This window comes from Dendronephthya gigantea, unplaced genomic scaffold (assembly GCF_004324835.1).
Source record: "Dendronephthya gigantea isolate DGI-Jeju-01 unplaced genomic scaffold, DenGig_1.0 000001F, whole genome shotgun sequence".
NCBI lineage: Eukaryota > Metazoa > Cnidaria > Anthozoa > Malacalcyonacea > Nephtheidae > Dendronephthya > Dendronephthya gigantea.
Genome location: NW_021163011.1, coordinates 4,884,786 through 4,901,312, shown reverse-complemented (window position 1 = coordinate 4,901,312; position 16,527 = coordinate 4,884,786). Strand labels below are relative to the sequence as shown.

The following is a 16,527-nucleotide window of genomic DNA, read 5'->3' as shown; positions in this document are numbered from 1 at the left end:
TTTACTTGTTAACTTGTCCGCACTTAATTTTGGGTGCTAGATTTCGTCTTTTATCTTCATGTTAATAACCACAGGCGGTTCTAGTACATTGTACAGTTCGACAAAAGCTTCAGAGTTCAGTCTCACAACTAAAGAAAACGGAAAGGCAAATAGATGCATATATCAAACTGAGTGATGAAGCTATTACGCGGATTAACTAATTGTTCCAATAACCAAGCATTCTCAATTGAAGACTGTTTTCTACCTCCCAAACCATTTTTTAAAATGCGTATAATCAATTCGGCAGTGTGATTCTGCTCTTGAATAAATGAACTTACATGTCACGTGACAAACGTATGGCTATACAAATACAAGACTATGACGTCATTTGCAAAATGAATGCAAATACGCGTATTTGAAGCCAAACAAAAGCATAGCCAAGTTTTTTATCAACTTTTCAGGTAAAGTTCTAATAAAAGGAGAATCCAATGTTAAAGAAATGAAACCTAAATTTCTTTATGAAGTGAAGTGATTACTAGCCTGCGTGCGGACGTATAGAGAAATAGTAATTACGAGCACAAATAACGACATTGCAGTAATTAATTAGCATGCAATCGAGACACAAATATTACCCATGGTGCCAGCCGGGTATGTATATGTACAATTTCGTACAGTTGCTCAAAGTGTGTCCGAAACGTTCGAAACATTTAAGATAAGTATCCTCCGCTTAATGCCAACCATTGGAGGACCTAAAAACGTGCATTATTACAATTCATGGCCAAACGGACAATTAAGATTGACGAATAATCTTAATAATAATAATGATTTTCATGCAGCAAAAATTAACCAATATTCTCTATACTAACCAACAAAGACAGCATGCAATAGGTAAAAAAAAACGTCCCATTTCGCATACGCATGATTGCAATCATTTATAATTTCGTTATTCCTGATCGTTCATGCCCTATGTAGGCATTGTAAGCTATTCACTATTTATGACAACAGAAGGATCTTTAGGATTGTCAAATCGATCCATAGACTTGATGCTGAGAAGCGCCAACATTCCTCCATATAAAATGGCGACCAGTACACCGACTGAAATGAGACCCATCCATATTACTGGAGTAAAAAATCCAACGCAGTCCACGGAATTATAAAATGTATAGTTTTTCGATCCAGATGGTTGTAACTACAATACAAGAAGAGGAGAAATCTATAACCACATCCGAAATAGGTTAAGGGTTTTTAAAGTATGTGTAATATATTATATAAGATTAAATTTAATTAAAACGGTTAGTAAAAACATAAATTATTAATATTATATCACAATTAAATAGAGCAACTTTTGTATCTACTGATAATTATTCACAGAAAATTTACGAAATAACTATGATTAAAGTGATACATACTAAATTTGTACACGCCGTAAGTAGATGAGTATAGGGTGAGTGAAGAAAGGGAAGAAACATACGATTAAAGACGAAAAGAACGTTGCGATCAATAACTCAAGTCCTAAGTCCTGAGCCTAAATATTTATTTCAGTCTTTTCGTTATTCTCACGGAGGTAGAAAAAAGCACGAGATAAGACTGAATATGCCATACATGACTGGATATCAAAACAAATAAAGAAGGAAGTTGTGAGAGTAGGAGATAATGGTGTTAAACCTGCAATGAGCCACTATTGCTTTTAGAATAAAAGCATAAATACCAAAAAAAAAATATTTCAATATTTCAATAAATTTCAATGTTCAGTATGCCGACAGGAATACTTTCAAGTACTTCAGTCAATCAGTCTATCGCCATTTTTAAAAGTTTTTAGGAGGAAAGGGATAGATGCACTAATACTTTTCACAGTATGTGTCTAGAACACGACGGTATTTCGTCACAAGACTTTGAGTTTGTAATGAATCATTTAGATTGAAGAAAACAAAAGTACATAGCTATAGGCCATAATATTCGCATTTAGTGCAATTACGTCCAGGTGCAGTCTTGAAAATCATGCAAAGAGTACCTCGGTTGCAAAAGTCGATTGTAGATCGAGAATTCATGCACTAACTATAATCGTCGAAGCAAGAACTCGCTAACATGTGTTAGAGCGTCCTACTCCATGCACTTTGCGTCATATGCTTTAACAATAAGCCGTAAATCATCATGCAGCATATCACAGATGTACGGACTTACCTGAATAGCGGACAAATTCAAGTAATTTTCAAAAGATCCATCGCTATAATTTAGCCACAGCTGACATGCGAACGACCTGTCAAAGGGTGCCCAAATATTTGAGCAATCATACGAGGCATTGAAGGCTTCTCCATCTGCTGTACCATTTATTTCAATAGAGCCACACCACCAACGCACTCCAGTTTTGTTGAAATTTACGCTTAAATTTTTAAGGAAATAAGAAACAATAAGTTAAAAACTTGTTACATGAATTTTATTTCTAAAAATACGTGAGGCAGCATGCATGGATACAATTTGGCCCATGTAGCTGTGATGTTTTACTTCATGTAACGTTGCATGAATATATTTTTCGAATTATTTTGGAAACATTAGAAATTAACATATTTTTATATTCTTGCTTGAAATCACCTAGAGGCATTTCTGAAACGTTGTTTTATTGGAATGAAAATTTATTGCCAGTTGTGTATAATTGGCTCCTACCTCATAATTACATCGCTTTTTTTAAAAACATCTTTACCAAGATTAAATGATAATCTACATAAAAAAACGAGAAAATTAGTTTGTTTAAAAAGCCTCAGCCTCAAAACTGCAGAAAAGACTTTTTGGTTGGCAAATAAAAACGCCATTTAATTAAGAGCAAACAATCATTGAATGCAACTATGATTGTTGTATGGGGGCTTATAGCTTCGCCAGTAAATTTGGAAGACTTTCAAAGTTACAAGGATTAGTAACAAGGGTCAATATACGTACCTCTGACCATTACTAATAGTGGGAGAAATAACTTTACTGCTGGTGTTCTCAAAGGAATCATTGGAATTTTTTCCCCAAGAAAGGAAAATACTCTTTATGTACAACAAAGTACCGTTCCCATTCACCAACACTCCGGTGTAATTGCAGGGGACCTTCATATTTGAATCATCTTTCGAATCATCTGCAGAAGAGCGACGTTCTCGGGTATGAGCCACTGACACCTGACGTGCATCTGCCATTCCGCTTCGAATATCCTGTAAAACGAGATTATTTTACCCGCTTGAAAAAACTCGAGACTTAAGATACACAACGTCAACGAGAGTTTCATACGTCATGCATCCTCGCTTGTTCACTACGCAGACAAACACAGATTCTCGCGTCATATGCAGAACGCGGGCAATTCAACAAGTGCAATTTGAAATTCGAATTTGAGGAACTCTTCTTTCGCCCATAAAGCGATGCCTTTAGTGTACTCAAATTTATAGAGGTTTTCTTTACGTTTTTCATGAAGTCCGCTTACTGACCCAATAAACTATCACTATATATACGTACAGTCGGGCAATTCCAAATAAAGTAAAAATATTTCATAATTGCATTTCCACAGCCACAATGAAAATACGAACATGGACATTTACTTACATCACGTGGCATATCGGCGGTGAGCAAAGCAATGTAATCAGGAAAATGACCAGATAAGATATCTGACACCTGACCAATAATTTCATCTATAAATAAATCCAAATTACGCTCAAATATTTTCGTTTTACGTAGGGTTGTGATAGAATTAAGATAAAAAACACACGTAGTTCTGACGTTTAAAAATTTAGTTACTACATTTTCAATTGAGAGATACCTGCAACCATGCATTGAGTCTAGTTTTCTGATAAGAATAATTCAATTCTGACACGAAATGTAAACACTTGTGCATGACCATTAAACACGTGTGTAGGTTAGATTAAACATGCATCAGATTGGCATTCATGTTCAACAGTAAGCTGGCTATCTACCAATTGTATTTCAATAGCCCAATCTTAGGGACATGAACACTTGACCCAAATATTCTCAAGGATGCACGAATGTTTACCCTCAGCGAATTTCCAGCATTAAACTTCCAGCTCGTTGAGGATATATATATTTTACTATTTTCTTTCATTTCAACTACTGAGTGGTATCTGACGAGAAAAGCTCGTAGTCGACTTCCTCGGTACGTTAAAGAAAGAAGAAATAAAAGCTCACCACTAGGCTGAAGATTACGCATTGAATTCTCTCCACTAAAAACGAGAATGTTTATTGTCATTGAGAAATATTTTTAGGGTGTCTGTGCACAAAACATCGAAGTTAGGCTACTGTAATTACCACACATTATATCGTTGATATATACATGAAACTGTTCACAATCTACAGCAATTATGATAGTGAGGAACTTTACTGTGCTGGGGCTGGTTGTTCAAAAGGCGTTTAGCTTAAACGGTGGATAAGCCAAGCATCAAAGACAAAGCATCTTGTAGGACATTATGACGTCAGTGCAATGAGTTTATAAAAAGAAAACAGGGATAACACATAAGAAAACTTACTTTGCTGCCTTGGGAAGATGTACTATAATCACTGTTGGTTCATCTGTTGGCAATGATTTGATCTTTTTTGGGAAATCTGTAATATCTGAACAATCGAAACATAACATGAGAGTTTATAATTTCTCGCGAACAATTTCATTGTTTTAGAGTGGAACCTTAACAAAATCGTCTACGGAATGACAAGGACGATCATTATTTAAATTAAAGTTCTGCAAATAACTAGCCAGGCATAATTCAGGTTAATAAACTGCATGCACAGTCAATGGGACATGTTTCCACTGCAGCACAAACCAGTTATTGACATCCTTGCCATTTTCATGCAAGACTTTTAGAGGCCTACAATTGTTAATAACATTATCTCTCATCGCTGTTGTCATTCCCAGCATTTTTTTGAGAAAAGTACTCTTCAAGAATGACTGCGACATTCATGCACTACCCAACAACTATAAAATACCAACCTTGAGCAGTTAGAGGTATAACTGCCCCGTGTGAATTCTTCTTTAAATATTCAACTAATTTGTTTTTCCCTTTCTCACTAAAATCTTGCTTCAAAGAGACTGAAGGTAACACTATGGATGTAGGTGATGAATGTAAAACATCCTTCAAATGCTTCAGATCTACACTTGGAGTAGCAGCAAAATCGTCGATACTTAACTAGACAATAAATCAAAAATTTCCAGATTTCATACACTATTGTATACTCTATTCCATTTTTTCAAAGCGGAGATAAATACAAATCTATAATTTGTCATGTAAAATAACGCCAGCCTCCGAAGATTTCAAAATTATGGGGGCGACGACGAAACCCACAATTCAGTTTTTAAATCTATGTGAAATTGATTTTTTACAAAAGATCTACACAATGCACGATCGTTCCCCCGAGGGATCGCGGGCTCTGGTGTCGATATTGACTATAATTACTTAATGAAACGCTATTTAGCTTCCAGGGCATTTTCCTTGTGATATATAAGGCTGCGTTCAGACTATATTTCCCGGCATCGGTGCCCAAAGTCAAAACTGGTTCATACAACATGCTGAGCACAGTGCCTTTGTTGAGTTCTACCTCTGGACTTTGGAGGTAGTGCCGTTCTTAGGCACCATGCCCAATTTTAATTTGGAAGCGTCATGTTCAACTTCGGCGCCAGAAAAAGGCATCGTGCAGTGCTGGGCACTCTGTCTGAACGTAGCCTAATACGCATGTGAAAAATTGTGTGTTAATATCATCTTACTTTATCTTGCACGAAAAGACAAATCGTCTTTGACTGCTCCTTCAATTTATCCAGATATTTAACTTGAACATCTTCATAATTTAGGGTATGCCCTTCCAAAATTTCATCATCAACATCCACGCTACAAAATAAAGGCGTTTTTTAAGACGAATGTGCAGTACATATGGATGAGTGAATACTCTTTCTTGGATGTCTCCTGCTATACGAGTCTTCTCGGTCTTCGTGATTGCCTTCGGAGAAACCACTGATAGTTCAGTGATTGATCAGTGGGAGGAACGTGTGCACGTGTATTCATTTACTATTGATTTAAATATTCATTTGCGTAGTTTTTATATCTGAACGAGTTCGCGTTTGTTTAATGTCGTTCAATGTATTTCAACACGAAATAAACTTTATTAAAATGCAAAATATTGAATTATTGAAAAAATTGATTTTTCACATTTCCATATACACAGGAATTGTTAAACTCAATAAAGAAATCGGTTGGGCAGAACGGAATATATCGATGTACACGAGGTTATTACGTCCCAGGGGTCGGTTGTATCAAGCCCGTTTAGCTTAAACGGTGGTTAAGTTCAAAATAGAAAAAAAGTCTATCGTTTTACTCAACAAGCAAACTAAATGTTTTTAACCTTAATACAAAGATACTGTTTACAACTACATATTTAGTAAATAATATTCAACTTCACTCATTCAAGAAAGATGTAAGAGTGCTATTTAATTTTGACTTATCCACCGTTTAAGCTAAACGGGCTTGATACAACCGGTCCCAGATAGAGTACGCATGCACTTCCGGTGTCAAGCGAAATCTCTGACCTGTGCGAAATTACCAGTGGCAGTGGAAATTACTGACTCGGCCGATCTTTATAATTTATATTACATTTATATTTCATATTAAATGTTATATGTTCTATCTAATAGTAAGTATAAAGTATTTCTTTTTTTTATAAAGTATTTCTATTTATAAAGTATTACATTGTTCTCAAAGAATATGTAAAGCCGGTTTTCCACTAGCGATATTTTTCGCGCGAAGCGATTTATTCCTTTGTATTTGAGCAATTTGTTCCAGATGGTTGCAGTTGAGAGCTCTGGAACAAAAGTAAAATGTCGCTTCGCGCGAAAAATATCGCTAGTGGAAAACCGGCTTAAGACAATGTAATTTTCAGCTTTGGTTTAGGAAATATTTGGCAAATTAATGTTTGAAATTATTATGACTATAGAGTATAGTCTATATTTGGCCATCTACATGTATATTGTATATTAAATTCTTTTCGAAGGTTCGTCCGAGTTTTTCAAAGGTTCGTCCTTCAGACTCATGCATTTTGAACTCTTGAAAAACCCACTCAAACTTCAGCGGCGTCCTGACTAAATTGTGCGGTGTTCGATCGCTATGAAATTCAAGTTCTACATACCTTGTGTTTATTTATCTGTGTTTTAGGCTTTGTATCGACACTGGCAGTACTAGTCCTAGTTGTAAAATTAGCCATTTAACAACGATTAAACGATTAAAATAAAGCTTTTAAGACGCACGCTTTCTCTGAAGCCGAACACTTGCGAAATTTATGAGCAAAAATAAATCATGCATATCATTGCGCATGTGCAGAAACGTAAAAGTCAAAGATTTCGCACGTCAGAGATTTCGCGTCACACCTGTCGAATCTCGTGACTATAGACGAAGGTCACACAACAGTCAGATGATTGTCTATCGCTTTTGGTAATCTCAACAAAGATGAACTGCTCTTTATTACTAGTGATATATTTTATTGCATTTGTCAGTAGAGTGCAGACATTGAATAATAGACCAATTATAGGTATCGTGGCTCAGTCGACTAAAGGCACACCAGTAAAAGCCTTGGGAAAGTCCTATATCGATGCCGCTTACGTGAAGTACATTGAATCATCGGGAGCCCGTGTCGTCCCAATAAATACAGGTCTTACTGATAAAGAGGTCGTGAATATATTTCAATCGATAAATGGAGTTCTCTTTCCAGGTGGAGATGTTAGTGTAACAAATTCTGATTACGCAAGAATTGGCAATATAATTTATAACCAAGCGATGACAGCTTTTGATAATAATGATTATTTTCCACTGTGGGGTATATGTCTTGGCTTCGAACTATTAAATGTAATGGTAAGCGGCTCGTCTTCGGTTTTATCTCCAAGCGACTCCGAAAATTTACCATTGCCACTTGATTTCACTCCAGACTATCGGGAAAGCAAAATGTTTGCAAACATTTCACCTCGATTGGCAAAATACCTCAGTACAGCACCAACCACAATCAACTTACACCACAACTGTGTGACTTCGAAAACATTTACAAAAGAAAAAAAATTACGCGATTTCTTTCGAGTGTTATCCACCAACATTGGCAGAAAAGGCACAAAATTTGTTTCAACTATGGAAGGAAATAAATATCCATTCTATGGCTCGCAGTGGCACCCGGAAAAAAACCCATTTGAATGGACGACAGCCCTGAATATTCCCCATTATGCAATGTCAATTGAGGTCACCCAATACATGTCAAATTTCTTTGTAAACCAAACACGGTTGAATAGACACAAGTTTAAATCAATCGAAGAGGAACAAACACATTTAATTTACAACTATTCACCAGTATATACTGGAAATATATCAAACTGGGAACTTACTTATATTTTCCACTGACAAACATTAAAAACATTGTATTCACTGCAAATGTACAAAATTTTATGGAATGTGACTCCCATAATCGGCATTTAGTCGTCGCTATAGCGTAGATTTATTAGGGTCTAACTCCTCCTACATGCACAATAAATAACTGCATGATAAATAGAATGTACGCTATGCCCATAATATGAACAAAAAATATTGATTTTTGTTTTAAAATATCTACCAAAGGTTGTTTTTCTTTTGATACATTTAATTCGTTCTGGTTTTTTTGTTGGGGGGTTTATATCGATCCTTTGACTGTTTCAATGTTTCATAAAATTCAAACATTGGCTTAAAAGATATTTTTGAACACTTTACAAGAATTGCCTTTACGTTTATTGTTGACCCAGCTACCCTCCTCATTCAATATGTCAGAGAACTTTGTCACCATGATAATAATATATCCACCTGAAGCCTGAAGCCTTGCCTGAGTGACTCATGCCTTGCCATTTGTGCCTGACATGCTGGTTCATTGTATGACAGTAATCGAAGCAAAAGACTCCACCTCTTCTTAACTTTACCCTAACGACACCTGTTTTAAAGCTTTCACTATACTCAGCATTCATAATTCTCCTCAGCACTAGACAATAGGTATGACAATGCCAAGGCATATTCATCGTTATTATTTCTCTCATTTCTCTCAATTTTGCTTAGGCAAAAATATGCCAATCACTAGGAACGACTAAAGGCTCCCACACACTCATCGCAGAAACTAAGTCGCAAGCTAATTTCGTCCAATAGTGCAAGTAATTTCTTTCAATCGTGAAGCTTGACAGTTTATTTTAATTGGATGCAGACACTCACAGCAAGCTTGCAAGTTGATTTTGCAATGAGTGGAAAAGAGCCTTAAAAGTAATTGTTGTTCGCAACATGTACATTGAACAACTTTTACAAAACAAATTAGCTATAGCATGCTTTAGAAGATTAAACTACAACTGTTAAATAATTTACTGTGGCCATAAAAACTAGAATGAAACTGACAGCAAGCATATATACAGTTTTTATACACTTCCTTGAAAGCCTAAAGTACACATGTCTTTGAGCTGGGTAATAAGTATTTTTAAAAACTGCATCAAGCATCTCATTAGCCAAGTTTCCAAAGAAACGTAGAATTGACGGTTTTCGCGGCAAATGTATTTGGATTCCGCCCATATTTAATAATTCCAAATCACACAACATGGTCCATAGTCATAGACCATAGCCATATTTGTACAAACATTCAACGATTTAGGTTAGATCACTTGGTTCACAGTATGAAATTATAAAACAAAATATTTTTACCTTTTAGTTGACCAAATCAGAAGTGGAACAGGATAGGAATTTGCGTTACAATAACGAAAAGAAATTGCAATAAGAACAAGCAGAAACGTCCAAGCGGTGGCCATCTTGATTATCAACTGATCGATTTTATGTGACGTCATAGACCAGTGGCGTTAACTCGAAATCGAGGCCATCTGCATCTTGTGGATATGAATGCATATCAAATTGCACGAATTATGTTTGCTTTTCCTTCTGCGTAGCAAAAGTGCGCAAACTGTACTGTACAATTTCTTTTATGCGATGTAGCAAAAGCGCCCCAAAATGTCATGGATGCGATTGATTAAAATCCTTACACAGAACTGGGCGTTGATTTTAAGGACCTACAAGATACACAAGATAAATTGAAGTGTATAAGTACAGATGTGCTCGACGCACTGGCTATAGTCAAGCTAGTCTGCTAGTGGAAGGAGAGTTTCAGTTTCAGTATTTATAAGTACTGGGTCTTAAAGCATTATTTCGGTAACTATAGTCTCGCCAGACCATTTAAGTTTGTGGTCAAGGTATACTCATGACACGGCGTGCATGATAATTAAACCTGCCTTACCTTCTATTATACTGTATATCCCTGATTTGAACTTAAAACGTATCTTTATGGATATGATGAAAAATCAAACAAGAGTCAATTTCCTTAAAAAAATCTCGTAACCTCTATACTATATTACTTAGAATATCAAAATATATATCTCTTTTACTGCACGAATTGAGGGACCACCCGGAAACAGAGTTAAATGAAATTGCTACCGGTCATGACTGATCTACGCTACGGTTTTTTTTATAAACCTGCATCAGCTTCGCTAGTTCGTTCCTTACTCTTAGTCAGCCGCACTTTTGGTTAGGCCCTGTTAAGCAAGGCCGATATCGAATAAATAAATAATACCGGCAGTGGCATGACTTATACAGCATTAATCTTCGTTTGCCGAAATTATTTAATTTAAAACATAATTTTAATAAATCTATAAAGCTTTAACTTCACTGAGTGAGACAGTGATATAATCTCGTTTACCACCCGTGTTGACCCTGCTTGATGCTTCTCTAGTGCGGCTTATTCTTATATATCCGCCGCTTTTCTGTCGTTTTCATGCAGGATCTTTCAGAACCCTGGGTACGAGGTTGATTCGTTTTTTGTTGTAATATGTGACTCAATCGCGTTATTCGTGTATGTAAACTATGTAGCTACATTCAGGTGGGCCAGATTTTATTACACTGTTCAAGTTTCTATATAACTTAACACTTTTTAAAGAATTCGCAGGGTAGAAAATAAATACAAATTAATTACATATGGGTATTGCTCAGGTCAGCGATTGCTTTGCTTCGGCAAGCGTTTGGTCCTCAAACGAGCTGGAGTATACAAAGTACAAAAATTAATGACATCTTGCAGAATCTTTTTTGCCATTTATTTTCTGAAACTGTCGACTTTTTGATACTAGTCCCTTGAATATACATCTTATATCTGCGGCTCTCTATTCTTCCTTTGCAGTTTGCAGAGCGGCTATAAGCCGTAAAAGCTTATTCAATCATTTTTCGAACCCTTCTTGATATTGTGCAGCCAAACTTGGCAATTATACTAGTTTCTGCATGCTCTTAGTTTTGGCTGTGGTGATTTATTTATTTCTTGTTACCTAGATCACAAGTTGGTCTATTACGCAAGTGGGCCATTGAAATTCTAAACTGTTGGTATACGAAATTGTATGTGTATGAAAGAATTTATAAGTAAACGTTTTAATCATATAAAAAATTCTTCGCAAATATAAAGTGAATCGAATTTGGATCAAGTGTGAGAAAATCTGGTGGTAGGCCTTATATCTATTTACGAGGTATAAAATGAAGAAATTTCAAACTCCACTTGAGCTAACGTATAACTCAATTGACAAGTTAGTAACAATAGTTTTCTAGTTTGTAGTATGTTTAGTTCAATATATAATAATTCAATGTATAATAATTTATTATAACAATTTCGTACCCTAAAAGCATTTCAATTCGCAAATTTCACGCCATTACACTGTTTGTCATTACGCCCCTATACGGCTATACGCGTTACGCTAATTACCATGCAACACCCGTCTGAAGCAACACATCAAAATAAATTACAGATCATGAGCTGCTATTGTTCACTACGTTGATTCCAATTTCCTTTAAAGATGCATGGGTTGCCAATAATCACATTATCTGAATAATATGAAAAGAACCGCCATCTTCCGTCTCAGTAAGCTATAAGCTCTTAAAGTTTGGAGCAAAATTAATTTTTAACGTGCTCAATAATTAAATTATGATAAACACATTCCTTACGTATTATGTAAGCGTGTATATTTTAAAAGACAATTTTTGTTTCAGCTGAACTCTTGCACCTTTATTGTCCTTTGTTGTGCTTTTTTGATTATAAAAGCGCAGTTTCCTGCAACTTGTGCAATCATTTTGCAACGATATCGTTTGGAGAGTTTGCCCATTACGGAGACAGTATTATCAAAGTCACTGGTTTTTGAGAAGTAAGATATTATAGTAATAATAAATTATTGCTCATTCGTACTTGTTTATGAGCCTTATTTTTTACGTTTGTATCAACATGCCTCTTTATCTATTAATATTATATATATCTGCATGCCTCAATACTGATCAATTGCTAACGCAACAGCTAAACTGTTACAAAATGGGTCTGCAAATGCAGTTGATTATCAGGTTTACCATGTCCTTCAGAATTCGAAGATAATAGTCGTCAGTTGCCGGCCTGTCAACCTGACGCATTAACATTAACTCGGGATCTCTGCATGCTACAGTTTCTCCTTTATCAACCAGGGTTAAAATTACTATATTTCTCTCCATTCTTGACAAAATAGTCAGAGTAGCAAAGAAATTTTTCGTTTCAGAAAAACGCACACCATGTCGTCTATCAGTTTTGTGTTCTTTGGCTTCGCGCTGTTTCTTACGAGTCATTTGAGTGACTGTGGGGTTCTTCGCGAAACCTCGTCAGATGAAATAGAAAAACGATCTCTGAGCCGTCCAGTAATTCTTAGTCACTGACTTACAAACTAACGTAATGCTTACACGGGTTCTATGACAATCACTGATCATACAGTATTTATTTATTGTTCAATATTCAGAGTAGTGACATAACGCTGAATTTCCAACATGGTATGCGAGATTTTGTCGTCAATGGTAAAGGTGTTGGCATTCAGGGAAAGGTTTGTCATTTATTTTAAATTACTGCATTTACAATTGCATGATTTTTTCAATAATCAGAGCTCTAAGGAGATGAGTGCAAATCCCTCTTTTAGACGTTGGTCGCTTTCCAAGCTACGCTGACGTCGGGTAATATTGGACCCAACTATTCCCTTGGTGCTATCCGATTCAACACCGTTGATCTGAATACTGGAAACGGTTACAATCCAAGCACCGGAAAATTCACTGCCCCCATTGCAGGTCTATACCAGTTTTCTGCATCATATCTTCAGCTAAATGGCTACAGCTCTTGGGTAAGAGTGATGAAAGGCAACACAGTTTTCAGTGATTTACATGCAAACCACAAAAACTACGATCAACTATCAAAGACCATTCTTGTGGTTTTGGCAAAGGGCGAAACCTTCTGGGTTAAGTTGGAGAAAAGCAGCACTTACGCTGTAAACGGTGCAAGACGATATACCCAATTTGGTGGTTTCCTACTTTCTCCCACTAAGTAGACTGAACATGATATGAACTGTGATATGGCTTTTAGACGTAACGGAAATATGACGTAATTTTTTTATAAACTGTTTTTATTAACCCAATATTACATACCACATCGATAACGATGTATTAGTTGTATTCACTTTTTCACAAATAAATATTTCATTCAATAAATCCATGGTAATGCTAAAAATATTTCAACCTTCGTGTACAACCCATTCAAAAATCTCGACTCGACAAAGGCCGCTTTTTCTAATATTTTATATAAGATCGAAGTGCGTCTATGTATGTGCAGTATATAAAATGATCTCCTCTCAGCATCTCAGCTGTATGATATGGTACAAGATAAAAAACATTATAAAAACTGTAGCTGGTTCCAGCATCTTCGCTTTACCACAACTGTACTGTGTTTCCTATTTGGGAATTACAAATCACACTGAAAACAAGAAAAAGCAAATGGTGCATGTGGTTGAATTACGCCTTCCAATTTTTTTCATACTGACGTCACTTTGTAACAAAAAACATCTTTCAGGATGCTCACGAGTTAGAGTGAAATAGGAACTGCAAGTAGCATCTTGGATTTCAACTGTATGTCATGTCGAAGAGAATAAAATTAATTGCCGTCACTGCATATAACAGAGGAGCAAATCAGACAGTAAGATCTCCCCCCCAAAACGTTTGTTTCCGTCGATCCCAAAAGTTCAATGTTTTCTCATTCATTTTCATAAAGCAACCCTGCATTCTTGTCAAACATACGATGAATAGTAAAGAACACGGTGCCGAAAGAGGTAAATCAGAATTTTAGACTTTCCAGATAGACAATTGACTCTTTTCAAATAGCCGGCAAATAAGACCAACTAATCATTTTCTATTTCCTTCCAAAATCAGAAGATTGAACAATACTGGTTATCCATCTCCAGTGTTATTTATAATTGTGTTATTTATAATCTCTATGGATTTAATGTGGTTTAATTTAAAGATATACAGTTGTTTAACTCGCGGCGGAGCCCTCTGATGTTGCTGTCCCTCAATTCCAAACGCTCACGCCATTTCACGCGCCACGAAATTGCAAAAGACCATGACAGACCGTGTCGCCACAGTGGTGTCGCTGACTAAATTTATATGCAAATAGTTAATAGCAAAACAGCGTTCGAACGGTTAGAAATGCTTATTTTACAAAGGTTGTTTACACGATGGAGGTTTGGCTATTAAAATTTTACAAAAAAATGATACGTGCTTTTGAAAAAGTATTGAAATGAAAAGTATTGACAAAATAAATGAAAAGTATTGACAAACTACATCAATATTACATTATGAAAACAAGCACGCAATTTTCATAGTTGACCAGCTCGTGAAAGAGTAAAAACCGATACAACCATAAATTTTGCACTGGTTTTTAAAATCTTCAAATGACTATTTTACTACTTCATTCATCCAATTCATCCAATTCCTTGATAAAACCGTGCAGCTCCAACTCCTTTTATAAAACACGCGACAGTGAAGCAAATCCACTGGGCATATTCGCCAAAATCGTTGTTTTACTGCAAAAATGGACTATTTTCCTACCTTTTTCTATATTACAAGATGTCATGACACGGTCTTTTGCTTTGCGCGTGCGCATAACGATGCGAGACAAGAATTCCTGCGAGTTCTAAAACAGTGGTGACGTCATAGACCAGTGGCGTTAACTCGAAATCTAGGCCATCTGCAACCTCGTACCCAGGGTCTTTACTCGTGGGGAGGGATCTGCATCTTGTGGATATGCATGCATATCAAATTGCACTAATTATGTTTGCTTTTCCTTCTGCGTAGCAAAAGTGTGCAAACTGTACTGTACAATTTCTTTTAATGCGATGTAGCAAAAGCGCTCCAAAATATCAAAAATGCTTACACAGAGCTGGGCGTTGATTTTGAGACAGCAAGCATATATACACTTCCTTGAAAGCCTAAAGTACACATGTCTTTGAGGTGGGTAATAAGTATTTTTAAAAACTGCATTGAGTATCTCATTAGCCAGTTTCCAAAGAAACGTAAAGTTGACGGTTTTTGTGGCAAATGTATTTGGATTCCGCCCGTGTCAAATAATTCCAAATGACACAACCATGGTCCATAGAACATTCAACGATTTAAGTTAGATCACTTGGTTCACAGTATGAAATTATAAAACAAAATATTTTTATCTTTCAGTCGACCAAATCAGAAGTGGAACAGGATAGGAATTTGCGTTACAATAACGAAAAGAAATTGCAATAAGAACAACCAGAAACGTCCAAGCGGTGGCCATCTTGATTACACTAATTATGTTTGCTTTTCCTTCTGCGTAGCAAAAGTGTGCAAACTGTACTGTACAATTTCTTTTAATGCGATGTAGCAAAAGCGCCCCAAAATACCATTGATGCAATTGATTGAAATGCCTACGCAAAGCTGGGCGTTGATTTTGAGCACTTACAAGATACACAAGATAAATTCAATGAAGTACATACGGTAGTCCGCCGCTAACTTGAACTCACTTAACTCGAACTCCTCACTAACTCGAACTAAATCCAATTCTTCTTGGATTTGGTAAAGTTCTCTATAGTAATTTACTCCGCTTAACTCGAACTCGCTTAACTCGAACTCCTCGCTAATTCGAATAATTTTTTTTCCCTTGGGCTTGGTCGAATATATCCGGTTAAAACTCGAACGTTGGTTTCGAATCATAGATCAGCAAACTTTAAAATGTAGTGAGAAGATAGCATTTTGACAAGTGGAAACTATAATGTTCTCCAATCACCGTATAGAAATACACCGTATACATTACTAGAAACTATCGAAATTAATAACAACAATTTATTCGGTGTATAATTGCATAATAAATTTTAAATTCTGTAGTGCTACGATCGTTATTATCCAGCTTTTTCAGTTGTTTAATAAGTTTGTAATATGTTTAGTTCAATATATAATAATTTAATGTATAGTAATATATGAGAACAATTTCGTACCCTGAACAGTTTAGGATTTCAATTCGCAAATTTCACGCCGTTGCGCTGTTTGTCACTACGCCACTAAACGCGTTACGCTAGGCTGCTTTCCACTTACGCGTTTTTTACGCACGCACAGGTACGGAAAATTTTAAATGCTTTTAACTTTTTATTTTTAACATCTAGGT

General features: G+C 36.0%; 3 protein-coding genes across 3 annotated transcripts; 2 read left to right on the top strand and 1 right to left on the bottom strand.

Moving 5' to 3' along the window:
- Nucleotides 1-769: 769 nt before the first annotated feature.
- On the bottom strand, nucleotides 770-9,860 carry LOC114524111 (V-type proton ATPase subunit S1-like). The gene is made up of 10 exons (XM_028545233.1): nucleotides 9,684-9,860; nucleotides 5,714-5,834; nucleotides 4,943-5,138; nucleotides 4,485-4,569; nucleotides 4,147-4,181; nucleotides 3,550-3,635; nucleotides 2,911-3,164; nucleotides 2,641-2,694; nucleotides 2,161-2,359; nucleotides 770-1,168 (listed from the first exon to the last, which is right to left on the bottom strand). Exons 1-10 carry the CDS (start codon nucleotides 9,821-9,823, stop codon nucleotides 962-964), a joined length of 1,377 nt encoding a protein of 458 aa, XP_028401034.1. The 5' UTR covers nucleotides 9,824-9,860; the 3' UTR covers nucleotides 770-961.
- On the top strand, nucleotides 7,381-8,604 carry LOC114524118 (gamma-glutamyl hydrolase-like). The gene has a single exon (XM_028545246.1). It carries the CDS (start codon nucleotides 7,443-7,445, stop codon nucleotides 8,376-8,378), a length of 936 nt encoding a protein of 311 aa, XP_028401047.1. The 5' UTR covers nucleotides 7,381-7,442; the 3' UTR covers nucleotides 8,379-8,604.
- Nucleotides 9,861-12,850: 2,990 nt separating the features above from the next.
- On the top strand, nucleotides 12,851-13,393 carry LOC114530923 (complement C1q-like protein 2). The gene is made up of 2 exons (XM_028552548.1): nucleotides 12,851-12,898; nucleotides 12,992-13,393. The coding sequence occupies exons 1-2, from the start codon at nucleotides 12,851-12,853 to the stop codon at nucleotides 13,391-13,393; spliced, it is 450 nt and encodes a 149-aa protein (XP_028408349.1).
- The last annotated feature ends 3,134 nt before the right edge of the window (nucleotides 13,394-16,527 follow it).